Source organism: Scophthalmus maximus, chromosome 11 (genome assembly GCF_022379125.1).
Source record: "Scophthalmus maximus strain ysfricsl-2021 chromosome 11, ASM2237912v1, whole genome shotgun sequence".
Lineage (NCBI taxonomy): Eukaryota > Metazoa > Chordata > Actinopteri > Pleuronectiformes > Scophthalmidae > Scophthalmus > Scophthalmus maximus.
The window spans coordinates 24,462,501-24,480,000 of NC_061525.1; the positions used below are offsets into that span (position 1 = coordinate 24,462,501).

The 17,500-nt window shown below is 47.6% G+C and overlaps 1 protein-coding gene across 4 annotated transcripts in view; it reads right to left on the reverse strand.

The window, feature by feature from the left end:
* The window catches only part of plekhg2 (pleckstrin homology domain containing, family G (with RhoGef domain) member 2), a 61,827-nt gene that overhangs the window by 15,624 nt on the left and 28,703 nt on the right, over window positions 1-17,500 (reverse strand). For all 4 annotated transcript variants that reach the window (XM_047335464.1, XM_047335463.1, XM_047335466.1 and 1 more), the window contains 4 exons: window positions 7,187-7,253; window positions 6,807-6,853; window positions 2,218-2,368; window positions 879-1,010 (listed from right to left, as the gene is read on the reverse strand). In XM_047335464.1, coding sequence (XP_047191420.1) covers window positions 879-1,010; window positions 2,218-2,368; window positions 6,807-6,853; window positions 7,187-7,253 — 397 coding nt within the window. The remainder of the gene's footprint in view (window positions 1-878; window positions 1,011-2,217; window positions 2,369-6,806; window positions 6,854-7,186; window positions 7,254-17,500) is intronic.

Below are 17,500 nucleotides of genomic sequence, written 5' to 3' on the forward strand. Positions count from 1 at the left end.
ACGTTTCATAAAATCCGTTGTACAAACAGTTTGAATCCTGGAACCAAGACAACGAGCTACGAGGTGAATGGTTACCGCAAAATGTTTCATTTATTCAAAGAAAAAAATAATTGGTAAACAGAAGAAAAGGTACAAGACTGTGAACGTAATAATTTTGAGGAGTGAAAGAAACTACTCGTCCCATAATCCATTGCGAATGACTTTCCAACGACAGTTTATCTTCTTCTTGAATTGAATCATCATCATCGTCATCGTCATCATCACTGTAGAGTTTATATAGTTGATCAGAGTCTTGTGTGTTGTGAGCGTGTGAAGTGGATAACGACCGTGGAGTTCAGTGGCAGCAGTGGGAACCAGGAACTCACGCTGCGTTCACTTACATCTCGGAACTCGGAGCTCAGAAGTCGTGGTGGGTGGTTCCTCCGACTCGAGGAGGCGTTCGAGTGTCAACCTCCGACTCGCAGGTCTGTGATGTCGAGTTCTGATGTTTATCATCCGAGCTCCCAGTACAATGGAAAGCGACATCACTCGCCGACAGTTGGCGGATGTAGTAAAAGTTTCCACCAATCAGAGACGTTGATTGTGGATTGTGGGTAGTGTATGAAATGAAACATGTTTTTCTTAAAACCAGGTTGATTTCCTCCGGACTCGTGGCTTCCACGGGTTCATGTTCCATCGTTTCACAACCTCGTGGTGAGTCGACCTCGGATAGTTTCGACATTATGGCTAATAATCAAAATGTCAATGGAGAATATGAGATATGCTCTATCATCCACCTGCACGGGACTGTCCCGACCTGCAGAGGTCCGGCCGGACACCAGGGGGCAGGAGCAAACACTCACATCACAACGTTACAAACAGACAGTTGGTGTGTTCACCTGCAGCCGAACGGCGTGTTCCTGTTTCCTCTTCATGTCGTTGATGTACCAGGCGACCGCGGTCATGGTGATGATGGCGTCCTCCACCACCTCATATCCTGCGGCGCTCTTGTCAAAGTGCTTGGACAGTTCCTGAGATGAGACAAAGCACTTTTCAGACACAAGAGATCGACCGACGAAGACGAGTGAAGTTTCTTTCTGACGCACCTTCCCAACGCTCAGCGGCACAGAACGGGAACAGCTGAGGATTATGGGAAAATCCCAGCACAGATCCAAACATATGTTTGACCAGAGTTTAAACTGGCTGCTGTAGACGGAGCAGTGTGTATGTGTGTGTGTGTGTGTGTGTGTGTTTGTGTTTTATGGATGTGAAGGTGTCTGTGAAAGTGACAGCTGGAATTTATTTAAGCGGTGGTTTCATATAAAAACAGTTAGTATGATCATAGATGAATAAGCAGCTTGGCCCTGGGGCCCGGAGCAGGTGGTATTGAGGTGGTACATGTAGTATTTGAGGTATTACCTGCAGGCGCATGTGGTATTGAGGTAGTTCTTGTAGTATTTGAGGTGTTACCTGCAGGAGCAGGTGGTATTCAAGGTGGTACATGTGTTACCTGCAGGAGCAGGTGGTATTCGAGGTGGTACTTGTAGTATTTGAGGTGTTACCTGCAGGAGCAGGTGGTATTCGAGGTAGTACATGTAGTATTTGAGGTGTTACCTGCAGGAGCAGGTGGTATTCGAGGTGGTAGATGTAGTATTTGAGGGGTTACCTGCAGGAGCAGGTGTTATTTGAGGTAGTACATGTAGTATTTGAGGGGTTACCTGCAGGAGCAGGTAGTATTTGAGGTAGTACATGTAGTATTTGAGTGGTTACCTGCAGGAGCAGGTGGTATTCGAGGTGGTACATGTAGTATTTGAGGGGTTATCTGCAGGAGCAGGTGGTATTCGAGGTGGTACATGTAGTATTTGAGGGGTTACCTGCAGGAGCAGGTGGTATTCGAGGTGGTACATGTAGTATTTGAGGGGTTACCTGCAGGAGCAGGTGGTATTCGAGGTGGTACATGTAGTATTTGAGGGGTTACCTGCAGGAGCAGGTGGTATTCGAGGTGGTACATGTAGTATTTGAGGGGTTACCTGCAGGAGCAGGTGGTATTCGAGGTGGTACATGTAGTATTTGAGGGGTTACCTGCAGGAGCAGGTGGTATTCGAGGTGGTACATGTAGTATTTGAGGGGTTACCTGCAGGAGCAGGTGGTATTCGAGGTGGTACATGTAGTATTTGAGGGGTTACCTGCAGGAGTAGGTAGTATTCGAGGTGGTACATGTAGTATTTCAGGGGTTACCTGCAGGAGCAGGTGGTATTTGAGGATCCTCTGCACTGGTTTGAGCAGGTACGTCTCCAGAGGTAGCGAATGGTTCAGAGTCGTCTGTCTCTCCTGGAAGAAACGAACCAGACTTTGGTTTTTCATGCAGTCCCTCAGTACGGCCACCGAGCTGCAGAGAGAGAGAGACGTAGATACATTATTACACTACAATAACTTCATTACTATACCAACGTGTGCAGACCTGACCGTGAGCATGGCTTTGAAAACCACCATCACAGATTTACAGATCTCTGTTTTGTTGCAGCTGACCCTGCGGCGCCTCCGGACAATCATGGAGGCAAGTGTGCAAAAGAAAAGATTAGTATTGATTTGATGTCTTTTACTCAAACTCGTCCTCCCAGATCATGTTTCATCGTATCTGCAACCAGAATGTTTTCAATGTCCCCAGTCTCAGTAACAATCATCCATCTCAGCGCTGCTTTCAACTCAGAGAACAAAAGTACGGCATCATGAAAGACTTGTGATGAATGACTCTGTCAGGCAGCCTGAATCGGTTATAGATGAATGTGCTTACTCAAACAATACGACAAAACATCTGATCCAGGAACCAGCAAGAAGTCAATAAACCAGAATCAGGATCTAACGACGCTGGAGAGCGGCTGACGGATACCGGGGTTAAGATCACAAGCATCCGCCGAGGGAGAGAGTCCAGCCGCCGACTCCTCTCATGAACATTTATCACGACGCGAGGAGTGAAATCTAATAAGGAGAAGAAAAGGCGAACAAAGGAAGACACAGGGTTTGGGAGGAGGTGTAGTTGTAGTTGATGGAGCATCAGGAGGTGAGAGGGAACTTCTCCACTCTGACGAATATTCATAAGGACACGAAGGAAGGAGGGATCGAGGAGGAGGTGGAGGAGAGGAAGACAGATGAAGGGATGATGAAGGAGGTAAACGGACTCTGCAGATGTTTGGAGGCTTGACAGACATTCATTACACGTTTAGCAAAGAGCGAGAGGAGCTGAGGAGATCGGAGGAACGGACATTCATCACAATTTTGAACAAAGACGAAGACAAGAGAGCGAGAAAGTGAAGATGGAACAGAGGAATAATGTTTGAAGGTGGATCCTCGAGACGATGGCGGAGGGGAGGAAACTCCTCAGCTGTGGTGGGTCCGATGAAAAAAAGTGAAGGAAAGGAGCTGAGGAGGAAGATGCCAAGATGATGGAGGAAGAGGAGACACGAGAGGAAAGGGGGGAGGTGGGGAGAGAAGACGATGGAGGACACAGGAGACTCTCTTCAGCTGCTGACGTCTCTCACAAACATTCATCACAGAGGGAAGCCAAAGATTCTTGGACACTGGTGGTGAGATTGAAAAGGGGGGGGGGTAGGAGGAAGGAGGTCAAGGTAACGATGGGGCTCCTTTACTCAGGGTGGTCATTAATCACAGGAGGGAGTCCAGGAACTCGGTAATGTTTCCTACAGACGAATCACTGATGTTTTCAACAGACAACAAACTCAAACTCGGCTCATCCGCAGGTTTGTCTCGTGTTCTTAGAAAGTACGAGTCCAATATCTGGGCATTTTCTCCGAGAGGATATTTGAGGACAGCGAGTTAAGTGTCTCACACACACACAACGACTGGAAACCTCAGGGTTTGGCCACTGAGCAAGAACGGATGATTTGCGTGTCCGACGTCTGGTTCATCTGATGCTCTGTGGCGCGGCCCGGTCGTTACACGCATGTACAGTATATTATTAAAGTAGGTGATGACACTGGCGTGGTTTGGCTTCTTCGGCTGCCGAGGGAGATTCCTTCACAGCTGCTGCTTTTCCATAACCTTTTATATCCTGTACGTTCACACTGTTGCCATCACCTCCAGCAAGGAGTTCTGTCGGTTGGTTTGTCTGCAGGCTCACACACAAACCACAGGGAGGACGTCCACAGAGCTCGTGGATGGACGGGACATGAGCCGAGGACAGACCCGTGACATTCAGTCAACCTAGCGCGAGCAGCTGTTGGGGGCGGGGCCTGTGTCATTTGCATATCATGAATATTCCTGATCTCAGAATTCCTCGGTGAGGGAGAGAGAGTGGATGGTTTCAGCCCCATTACAGAGGGAACAACGTTCAACTAAATATTAGTCATAGCAGATTGTCTTTTAGACGACCGTCTCAACGCTTGAGCCCAATTGTGTGAGGTTTGGTGTGAACCCCGATTGTCAGCTGCTGTTTCTCATCAACTTCTTCTTTTATGTTGTGAATAAATTCAGTTCTGTGTGTTTCCTCCGCAGTGGACGAGCTGGATCCTCAGCCACAACGCTCGGTTGAGTTCTGCGCAGCGTTGGGCCTTGGCGGAGATGTGCTGTTCTAGAAACATATGAAGTTTTATGGCTCCTGATGTTTTTCTATGTCAGGTCACCATTTCTCCCTTAATCAGTTCTTTGGCTCTGACGACGAGTCATGTTGAAAATGAGGAGCTGGAGTTCAACGGAGTGGCCCAGGAACTTCGGATGACTTTCAATACACGGCATCTCAGCATGTTCCGGTTCCAAAGACCAGATGAATCCTGCTCCGGTGAGAGGCTCGGTGGAACATCTTCACAGCCTGGAACACAACACAACTCTACTACCTCCAGCCCAGGAAGTCCTGTTTTCACCCCCGTCGGTTCGTTGGTCTGTTTGTTTGTCGGCAGGATTACGCAAATACGGGTTTCCACAAAACTTGGTGGAAGGACGGGACGCGGGCCAAGAAAGACCCCGCTCAACTTCGACAGAGGTGTCGGATCAGAACGTTCTTTCACTCTGGGGGTTGAAGGTTTTTTCCAACATTTTCCCCAGATTTCCGGGGGATAGATTCAAGGATCTCGACGACAAAAATCGTGATTTCAAGACTCGTGGGGCCGACACCCGTTTGCTCTCTCCTGAGAAACGGACTCTGGAATCGCAGGAAGTGCAACTAGAGCTGCAACAGTTAATCGATTAGTATCTATTTTGGAAAAACTCGATTAATCAGTTCAAGTAGTTTTTATGGGGGAAAAAAGGTCAAAATTCTCTGATTTCCGCGTCTTGAATATGAATATTTCCTGTTTTCTTGCTCCTCTGTGACAGTGAACTGAATATTTCCGCTGTGTGGACAAAACAAACATCTTGTTGGTGGTTTTAGGAAACACAATCAACATTTTTCACAATTTTATGACATTTTATGAACAAAACAACTGATGTATTAACGCAGAAATAATCCACAGATTAATCGATGAGGAAAGAATAGTGGTTCGTTGCAGCCGTAGACCTGAGTCCAAACTACGAGAGGACCACAGCTGTGACCTCAGACAGACGCCGCCCTCTGCATGAAGAATTGAAAGCATATGGCAGATATGAAAACTGTGCGGCAGCGGACACATTCCTCGAAACTGCACTTGGAAAGATTCCCAATGAAACGTTCCTTCAGAGAGAACTCTTCACTTCCTGCTCACGACACGTCACAGGCGACACGTGAAACACACAGAGGTGAATTATTTCACGTGTCGTGTACACTCTCTGAACATGTGAAGTCATTTAAACACACACACACACACACACACACTGCTCCTCAACATGCTCAGAGCGAAGCCAGTTTTCCATATTCTCGCAGGCTGTGGATAAAATCACAGCTGCTCCCACGAGCCTGAATCCATCTCCACCAATCAGAGGACGACAGCGCTCACCTCTCCGACTCACAGGTCTCCCCTCGTCTCCTCCCACGTCGCTTTGTGAGAAGCACAAGATGACACTGACGCATGTACAGTACGTGTCATGTACTGTATGTGTCATGTACAGTACGTGTTGTGTACTGTATGTCTCATGTAAAGTATGTGTCATGTACAGTATATATCATGTACAGTATGTGTTGTGTACTGTATGTGTCATGTACAGTATGTTTCATGTAAAGTACTTGTCATGTACTGTACATGTCATGTACTGTATGTGTCATGTACAGTACGTGTCATGTACAGTTTGTGTCATCGTGTACTGTATGTGTCATGTACAGTATATATCATGTACAGTATGTGTTGTGTACTGTATGAGTCATGTACAGGACATATCATGTACAGTATGCGTTGTATACTGTACATATCATGTACAGTATGTGTTTTGTACTGTATGTGTCATGTACAGTATATATCATGTACAGTATGTGTTGTGTACTGTACATATCATGTACAGTATGTGTTGTGTACTGTACATATCATGTACAGTATGTGTCATGTACTGTATGTGTCATGTACTGTACATATCATGTACAGGAGCTGTCATTTAAAGCTACAGTGTGTAATATCCAGAAGACCTTAATAACAGAAGTTGAATATCTTGTCCATAACTCTGTTCATATATGAGTTAAATATAGTTCCATGAGGTGGACCGACCTCCGTGTGAGTCTCATGTTTCTACGTCGTGTTGAATACGCTTGTTGAACTAAACGCTCCAGAACACGTCGCGTTCACGTTGAATTTTCAGACGCTGATGGAAACCGGAGATGGAATCAGCGGTATGTGTGTGTGCTTGTGTCTGTGTGTGTGTGTGTGTGTGTGTGTGTGTGCTCGTGTGTGTGTGTGTGTGTGTGTACTCACTTGGGGTAGTTCATGCAGTACAGTGTGTAGATGTCGAAGGCTTCACTCTGAAGAAGACGAGACAACAGGGTTGAAGACCAATCGTTTCATTTCACTTTTTAAATGTTTTCTGCATTTTATTAAATCATCAATAAAAGAAACATGTGCGACGATTACGATTAATAATCTGTGATTTTATACGTTAAAGCTCCAGAGAAACACAAAGAGCTTCTTCTTTTACTCACATATGAAATTAATATATATATACTTTTATGTATTTACATAATATATAAGGTACAGACTGAATGAAGATAATCTCACAGTCCTGCTGCAACATGTAAGAACAATATCACTACTGTCCAGCCCCCCCCCCCCCCCCCCCCCCCCCCCGCTGTACTCACCCTCTCGACGAAGCACTCTGCGATGGCGGCGGCGTGCGGACTCCTCTCCAGATCCTCCAGCAGGTCACTGGACGGAGACACAGACAGAGTCAAGGCCAGAAGTATGTAGACATCTGAACATGACAGACATCTGAACATGACAGACACCTGAACATGACAGACACAGACACCTGAACATGACAGACACCTGAACATGACAGACACCTGAACATGACAGACATCTGAACATGACAGACATCTGAACATGACAGACACCTGAACATGACAGACATCTGAACATGACAGACATCTGAACATGACAGACATCTGAACATGACAGACATCTGAACATGACAGACATCTGAACATGACAGACACAGACACCTGAACATGACAGACACCTGAACATGACAGACACCTGAACATGACAGACATCTGAACATGACAGACATCTGAACATGACAGACACCTGAACATGACAGACACAGACACCTGAACATGACAGACACCTGAACATGACAGACACCTGAACATGACAGACACCTGAACATGACAGACACCTGAACATGACAGACATCTGAACATGACAGACACGTGAACATGACAGACATCTGAACATGACAGACATCTGAACATGACAGACACAGACACCTGAACATGACAGACACCTGAACATGACAGACACCTGAACATGACAGACATCTGAACATGACAGACACAGACACCTGAACATGACAGACACCTGAACATGACAGACACGTGAACATGACAGACACCTGAACATGACAGACACGTGAACATGACAGACACCTGAACATGACAGACACGTGAACATGACAGACACGTGAACATGGCAGACACCTGAACATGACAGACATCTGAACATGACAGACACGTGAACATGACAGACACCTGAACATGACAGACATCTGAACATGACAGACATCTGAACATGACAGACACATGAACATGACAGACACATGAACATGACAGACACCTGAACATGACAGACACGTGAACATGGCAGACATCTGAACATGACAGACACGTGAACATGACAGACATCTGAACATGACAGACATCTGAACATGACAGACACGTGAACATGACAGACATCTGAACATGACAGACATCTGAACATGACAGACATCTGAACATGACAGACACGTGAACATGACAGACATCTGAACATGACAGACATCTGAACATGACAGACACATGAACATGACAGACACATGAACATGACAGACACCTGAACATGACAGACACGTGAACATGACAGACACGTGAACATGACAGACACAGACATCTGAACATGACAGACATCTGAACATGACAGACATCTGAACATGACAGACACCTGAACATGACAGACACCTGAACATGACAGACATCTGAACATGACAGACATCTGAACATGACAGACACCTGAACATGACAGACACAGACACCTGAACATGACAGACACCTGAACATGACAGACACCTGAACATGACAGACATCTGAACATGACAGACATCTGAACATGACAGACACATGAACATGACAGACACATGAACATGACAGACACCTGAACATGACAGACATCTGAACATGACAGACATCTGAACATGACAGACACGTGAACATGACAGACATCTGAACATGACAGACATCTGAACATGACAGACATCTGAACATGACAGACATCTGAACATGACAGACACGTGAACATGACAGACACCTGAACATGACAGACACCTGAACATGACAGACACGTGAACATGACAGACACGTGAACATGACAGACACGTGAACATGACAGACACGTGAACATGACAGACATCTGAACATGACAGACACCTGAACATGACAGACATCTGAACATGACAGACATCTGAACATGACAGACACAGACATCTGAACATGACAGACATCTGAACATGACAGACACGTGAACATGACAGACATCTGAACATGACAGACACGTGAACATGACAGACATCTGAACATGACAGACATCTGAACATGACAGACATCTGAACATGACAGACACCTGAACATGACAGACACAGACACCTGAACATGACAGACACCTGAACATGACAGACACCTGAACATGACAGACACCTGAACATGACAGACACCTGAACATGACAGACATCTGAACATGACAGACATCTGAACATGACAGACACCTGAACATGACAGACATCTGAACATGACAGACACCTGAACATGACAGACACGTGAACATGACAGACACCTGAACATGACAGACATCTGAACATGACAGACACGTGAACATGACAGACACCTGAACACGACAGACACGTGAACATGACAGACATCTGAACATGACAGACATCTGAACATGACAGACATCTGAACATGACAGACACAGACATCTGAACATGACAGACATCTGAACATGACAGACACGTGAACATGACAGACATCTGAACATGACAGACACGTGAACATGACAGACATCTGAACATGACAGACATCTGAACATGACAGACACGTGAACATGACAGACACCTGAACACGACAGACACGTGAACATGACAGACATCTGAACATGACAGACATCTGAACATGACAGACACCTGAACATGACAGACATCTGAACATGACAGACACCTGAACATGACAGACACGTGAACATGACAGACACCTGAACATGACAGACACCTGAACATGACAGACATCTGAACATGACAGACATCTGAACATGACAGACATCTGAACATGACAGACACCTGAACATGACAGACACAGACACCTGAACATGACAGACACCTGAACATGACAGACACCTGAACATGACAGACACCTGAACATGACAGACACCTGAACATGACAGACATCTGAACATGACAGACACAGACACCTGAACATGACAGACATCTGAACATGACAGACACCTGAACATGACAGACATCTGAACATGACAGACATCTGAACATGACAGACACATGAACATGACAGACACATGAACATGACAGACACCTGAACATGACAGACATCTGAACATGACAGACATCTGAACATGACAGACACGTGAACATGACAGACATCTGAACATGACAGACATCTGAACATGACAGACATCTGAACATGACAGACACGTGAACATGACAGACACCTGAACATGACAGACACCTGAACATGACAGACACCTGAACATGACAGACACCTGAACATGACAGACACGTGAACATGACAGACATCTGAACATGACAGACACGTGAACATGACAGACATCTGAACATGACAGACACGTGAACATGACAGACATCTGAACATGACAGACACGTGAACATGACAGACACGTGAACATGACAGACACGTGAACATGACAGACATCTGAACATGACAGACACCTGAACATGACAGACATCTGAACATGACAGACATCTGAACATGACAGACACAGACATCTGAACATGACAGACATCTGAACATGACAGACACGTGAACATGACAGACATCTGAACATGACAGACACGTGAACATGACAGACATCTGAACATGACAGACATCTGAACATGACAGACACGTGAACATGACAGACATCTGAACATGACAGACACCTGAACATGACAGACACGTGAACATGACAGACATCTGAACATGACAGACACGTGAACATGACAGACACCTGAACATGACAGACACGTGAACATGACAGACACCTGAACACGACAGACACGTGAACATGACAGACATCTGAACATGACAGACATCTGAACATGACAGACACCTGAACATGACAGACATCTGAACATGACAGACACAGACATCTGAACATGACAGACACCTGAACATGACAGACATCTGAACATGACAGACATCTGAACATGACAGACACCTGAACATGACAGACATCTGAACATGACAGACACCTGAACATGACAGACATCTGAACATGACAGACACAGACATCTGAACATGACAGACACCTGAACATGACAGACATCTGAACATGACAGACATCTGAACATGACAGACACCTGAACATGACAGACACCTGAACATGACAGACATCTGAACATGACAGACATCTGAACATGACAGACATCTGAACATGACAGACATCTGAACATGACAGACACCTGAACATGACAGACATCTGAACATGACAGACACAGACATCTGAACATGACAGACACCTGAACATGACAGACATCTGAACATGACAGACATCTGAACATGACAGACACCTGAACATGACAGACACCTGAACATGACAGACATCTGAACATGACAGACATCTGAACATGACAGACATCTGAACATGACAGACACCTGAACATGACAGACATCTGAACATGACAGACATCTGAACATGACAGACATCTGAACATGACAGACACCTGAACATGACAGACATCTGAACATGACAGACATCTGAACATGACAGACATCTGAACATGACAGACACGTGAACATGACAGACATCTGAACATGACAGACACGTGAACATGACAGACATCTGAACATGACAGACATCTGAACATGACAGACACCTGAACATGACAGACATCTGAACATGACAGACACGTGAACATGACAGACACGTGAACATGACAGACATCTGAACACGACAGACACGTGAACACGACAGACACCTGAACATGACAGACATCTGAACATGACAGACATCTGAACATGACAGACATCTGAACATGACAGACACCTGAACATGACAGACATCTGAACATGACAGACACCTGAACATGACAGACATCTGAACATGACAGACATCTGAACATGACAGACACCTGAACATGACAGACATCTGAACATGACAGACACCTGAACATGACAGACATCTGAACATGACAGACATCTGAACATGACAGACATCTGAACATGACAGACACGTGAACATGACAGACATCTGAACATGACAGACACGTGAACATGACAGACATCTGAACATGACAGACATCTGAACATGACAGACACGTGAACATGACAGACATCTGAACATGACAGACATCTGAACACGACAGACACAGACATCTGAACATGACAGACACATGAACATGACAGACATCTGAACATGACAGACACCTGAACATGACAGACATCTGAACATGACAGACACCTGAACATGACAGACATCTGAACATGACAGACATCTGAACATGACAGACACGTGAACATGACAGACACGTGAACATGACAGACATCTGAACATGACAGACATCTGAACATGACAGACATCTGAACATGACAGACACGTGAACATGACAGACATCTGAACATGACAGACATCTGAACATGACAGACACGTGAACATGACAGACATCTGAACATGACAGACACGTGAACATGACAGACACCTGAACATGACAGACATCTGAACATGACAGACACAGACACCTGAACATGACAGACACCTGAACATGACAGACACGTGAACATGACAGACACCTGAACATGACAGACACGTGAACATGACAGACACCTGAACATGACAGACACGTGAACACGACAGACACGTGAACACGACAGACACGTGAACATGACAGACACATGAACATGACAGACACGTGAACATGACAGACATCTGAACATGACAGACACGTGAACACGACAGACACGTGAACATGACAGACATCTGAACATGACAGACACCTGAACATGACAGACACGTGAACACGACAGACACGTGAACATGACAGACATCTGAACATGACAGACACCTGAACATGACAGACACGTGAACATGACAGACATCTGAACATGACAGACATCTGAACATGACAGACACCTGAACATGACAGACATCTGAACATGACAGACATCTGAACATGACAGACATCTGAACATGACAGACACCTGAACATGACAGACACGTGAACATGACAGACACCTGAACATGACAGACACCTGAACATGACAGACACGTGTGACGGCTGACGACGCCATCGTTGACGTGTCGCCGTAGAAACGGCCTCCGCTCGGTCAGACAGATGTTGAGAGGACCACTGAAGACAGTGTCGTTACTGAATCCACAGTTTTTATTCTTTCAGTTACATTTTTCCTCGATTTCTCTTCTGTTTTAAAAACGTTGAATCTGTTATTAATGAGAAGCCGTGAAGTGAAAAAGTTATAAAACACACGCAAAAACACATACAGGAATTATTGGCAAAAATCTATAATGGCAAATAAAAAGCACATGATGAAAGAAATGACGCTGAGTTGAAAAGATTTTTTAACCTGAGAGAGACGAGGAGAGGAGACAAGGAGACAAGGAGACGAGGAGACGAGGAGAGGAGACAAGGAGACGAGGAGAGGAGACGAGGAGAGGTGACAAGGAGAGGAGACAAGGAGACGAGGAGAGGATGAGAGGAGACAAGGAGACGAGACAAGGAGACGATGAGAGGGGACAAGGAGACGAGGAGAGGAGACAAGGAGACGAGGAGAGGTGACAAGGAGACGAGGAGAGGATGAGAGGAGACAAGGAGACGAGGAGAGGATGAGAGGGGACAAGGAGTGGAGACAAGGAGACAAGGAGACAAGGAGACGAGGAGAGGAGACAAGGAGACGAGGAGAGGATGAGAGGAGACAAGGAGACGAGACAAGGAGACGATGAGAGGGGACAAGGAGTGGAGACAAGGAGACGAGGAGAGGAGACAAGGAGACAAGGAGACGAGGAGACGAGGAGAGGATGAGAGGAGACAAGGAGACGAGACAAGGAGACGATGAGAGGGGACAAGGAGTGGAGACAAGGAGACGAGGAGAGGAGACAAGGAGACAAGGAGACGAGGAGAGGAGACAAGGAGACAAGGAGACGAGGAGACGAGGAGAGGAGACAAGGAGACGAGGAGAGGAGACAAGGAGACGAGGAGAGGTGACAAGGAGAGGAGACAAGGAGACGAGGAGAGGATGAGAGGAGACAAGGAGACGAGACAAGGAGACGATGAGAGGAGACAAGGAGAGGAGACAAGGAGACGAGGAGAGGTGACAAGGAGAGGATGAGAGGAGACAAGGAGACGAGACAAGGAGACGATGAGAGGAGACAAGGAGAGGATGAGAGGTGACAAGGAGAGGAGACAAGGAGATGAGGAGAGGAGACAAGGAGACGAGGAGAGGAGACAAGGAGAGGATGAGAGGAGACAAGGAGAGGATGAGAGGAGACAAGGAGACGAGGAGAGGAGACAAGGAGAGGATGAGAGGAGACAAGGAGAATAGACAAGGAGAGGATGGGAGGAGACGAGGAGAGAAGAGAAGACGAGGAGAGGATGAGAGGAGACGAGGAGAGGAGACAAGGAGACGAGGAGAGGAGACAAGGAGAATAGACAAGGAGAGGATGGGAGGAGACGAGGAGAGGATGAGAGGAGACAAGGAGAATAGACAAGGAGAGGATGGGAGGAGACGAGGAGAGAAGAGAAGACGAGGAGAGGATGAGAGGAGACAAGGAGAGGATGAGAGGAGACAAGGAGACGAGGAGAGGAGACAAGGAGAGGATGAGAGGAGACAAGGAGAATAGACAAGGAGAGGATGGGAGGAGACGAGGAGAGAAGAGGAGACGAGGAGAGGATGAGAGGAGACGAGGAGAGGAGACAAGGAGAGGAGGAGAGACAAGGAGACGAGGAGAGAAGAGGAGACGAGGAGAGGATGAGAGGAGACGAGGAGAGGAGACAAGGAGAGGAGGAGAGACAAGGAGACGAGGAGAGAAGAGGAGACGAGGAGAGGAGACAAGGAGAGGAGGAGAGACAAGGAGACGAGGAGAGGAGACAAGGAGAGGAGGAGAGACAAGGAGACGAGGAGAGAAGAGGAGACTAGGAGAGGATGAGAGGAGACGAGGAGAGGAGACAAGGAGAGGAGGAGAGAGGAGACAAGGAGAGGAGGAGAGACAAGGAGACGAGGAGAGAAGAGGAGACGAGGAGAGGAGGAGAGACAAGGAGACGAGGAGAGAAGAGGAGACGAGGAGAGGAGGAGAGACAAGGAGACGAGGAGAGAAGAGGAGACGAGGAGAGGAGGACGAAACAGAAGCTGCAGGTTTTTGCTCGTTTTAATTTTTTTAAATTAAAACAAATAATCATCTTTTCTAAAGATCCTCGGACTTTATTGTGGACGTGCTGAGAGTTTCACTGCTTTTATTTTATAATATTCTAAATACTTGACTGCTACTGATCCGTCCAGTATGACACACACACACACACACACACACACAACATGAGGTTGCGCCACAGAACTCTCACTGCATTCTCAACTAATAAGATGAAATCAAGTCTTTCATTATCGTAAATACACACAAACATATTTGTACACACACACACACACTCTCTCTGTCCTCTGGCGTCAGGCCTCATCTTGCGGCCGGCGGACGTCATTAGTGGGGGATTGTGGGAGAGGAAGAGGGAACAACAGACACGTGTTTGTTGTGGTTGTTTGTCTCCGTCGACCAATCGAGACGCAGGACACAGTCGAACTAGAGAATTTCATGTCTCTACATGAAAACGGCCTTTTGGATATAACGTGTCACCACATCTGTGTGTGTGTGTGTGTGTGTGTGTGTGCGCGTGACATTCTGTCATAAACTTCTTCTTAAATTAACATGTTTCGTTATGTCACAGTGACCTTTGAACTTTGGCCACCGAAAAAGCCCCTAATCACGTCATCCTGGAGAAACGTGAAGGAATTTTCCTCGAAGCTTTTCTGAAATATCATGTTCACCAGTCAGGGACAGAACCTGAGATGAGGAAAGATGAGAACATCGATCCGTCGGACGACGACTCTAACAACTGTTGAGTCTGTGGTATCTTTTTTTTTTCCTGTTGGTCATTTTCAGATTCCAGCATCAGATCGTTTCTCTCTGCGCTCGTCACTTGAGGCTCAGTGAAAGTTTCGGGCTTGACACGTTTTATCCTCTCCTCTTTTCTCAGGCTGCTGAATAAACAACCCCCCCCCCCCGACCCCACATGACCCCGTGACACCTCAACCCCCCCTGAGCCGGGCCCTCCTCCTCTTCCTCGTCCTCCTCCTCCTCTGAGGGCTGAGGCCAAACCAAACACTCAGGCTGAGGTCTGTTTTTCGTCCTCACGCAGAGCGAGTCGACTCTTTAACAGAGTGATGAACAGTCACTGACTGTGAGGAGGAGGAGGAGAGGGAGGGGGGAGGAGAGGGGAGGAGGAGAGGGAGGGGGGAGGAGGAGAGGGGAGGAGGAGGAGGAGGAGGAGGAGGAGGAGAGGGGAGGAGAGGGGAGGGGGAGGAGGAGAGGGAGGGGGGAGGAGGAGAGGGAGGGGGGAGGAGAGGGGAGGGGGAGGAGGAGGAGGAGAGGGGAGGAGAGGGGAGGGGGAGGAGGAGAGGGAGGGGGGGAGGAGGAGAGGGAGGGGGGAGGAGGAGGAGAGGGGAGGAGGAGGAGAGGGGAGGAGGAGGTGGAGGGGGGAGGAGGAGGAGGAGGAGGAGGAGGAGAGGGGAGGAGAGGGGAGGAGGAGGAGGAGGAGGAGGAGAGGGAGGGGGGAGGAGGAGAGGGGAGGAGAGGGGAGGAGGAGGAGGTGGAGAGGAGAGGGGAGGAGGAGGAGGAGGAGGTGGAGAGGGGAGGAGAGGGGAGGAGGAGGAGGAGGAGGGAGGAGAGGGGAGGAGGAGAGGGGAGGAGAGGGGAGGAGGAGGAGGAGGAGGTGGAGAGGGAGGGGGGAGGAGGAGAGGGAGGGGGGAGGAGAGGGGAGGGGGAGGAGGAGGAGGAGAGGGGAGGAGAGGGGAGGGGGAGGAGGAGAGGGAGGGGGGAGGAGGAGAGGGAGGGGGAGGAGAGGGGAGGAGGAGGAGGAGGAGGGAGGAGGAGGAGGAGGGGGGAGGAGGAGGGGAGGTGGAGGTGGAGGAGGAGGGGGGAGGAGGAGGAGGGGGGAGGAGGAGGGGAGGTGGAGGTGGAGACAAACATGACGACACGTCTCTTCTCCACCTCCTTGTGTAAAAATGAATCTAAAACATCTCAGATTCCGGAGCCTCCATCTTGTGCAGGTGACGTCATGTGGAGTCGTGGTGTCGAGGCCCCGCCCACAAACACACACACACACTCTGGACCAATACTGAGTCAGTGTCAGCTGTCAATCATGACGTCTCAGCCTCAGTTTTTCACATCATCAAATAACAAAGAAAAGCAAAGTGATCAGAAACATGAACACGTGAACAAACGTCATTGTGATAAGAACGACCTCACATGACATGGGGGGGCGGGGCTTATGACCTGTACTGCAGCCAGACACCAGGGGGCGATCAGGCGGATTTGACTCCACTTTAGAGGAGCCGTCATGTCGTCCATCTTTATCGATACAGTCAATGTTTGCTGATCAACATGTGTTCAAGACGTGTATTGATCATGTGGGCGTGTCCCAG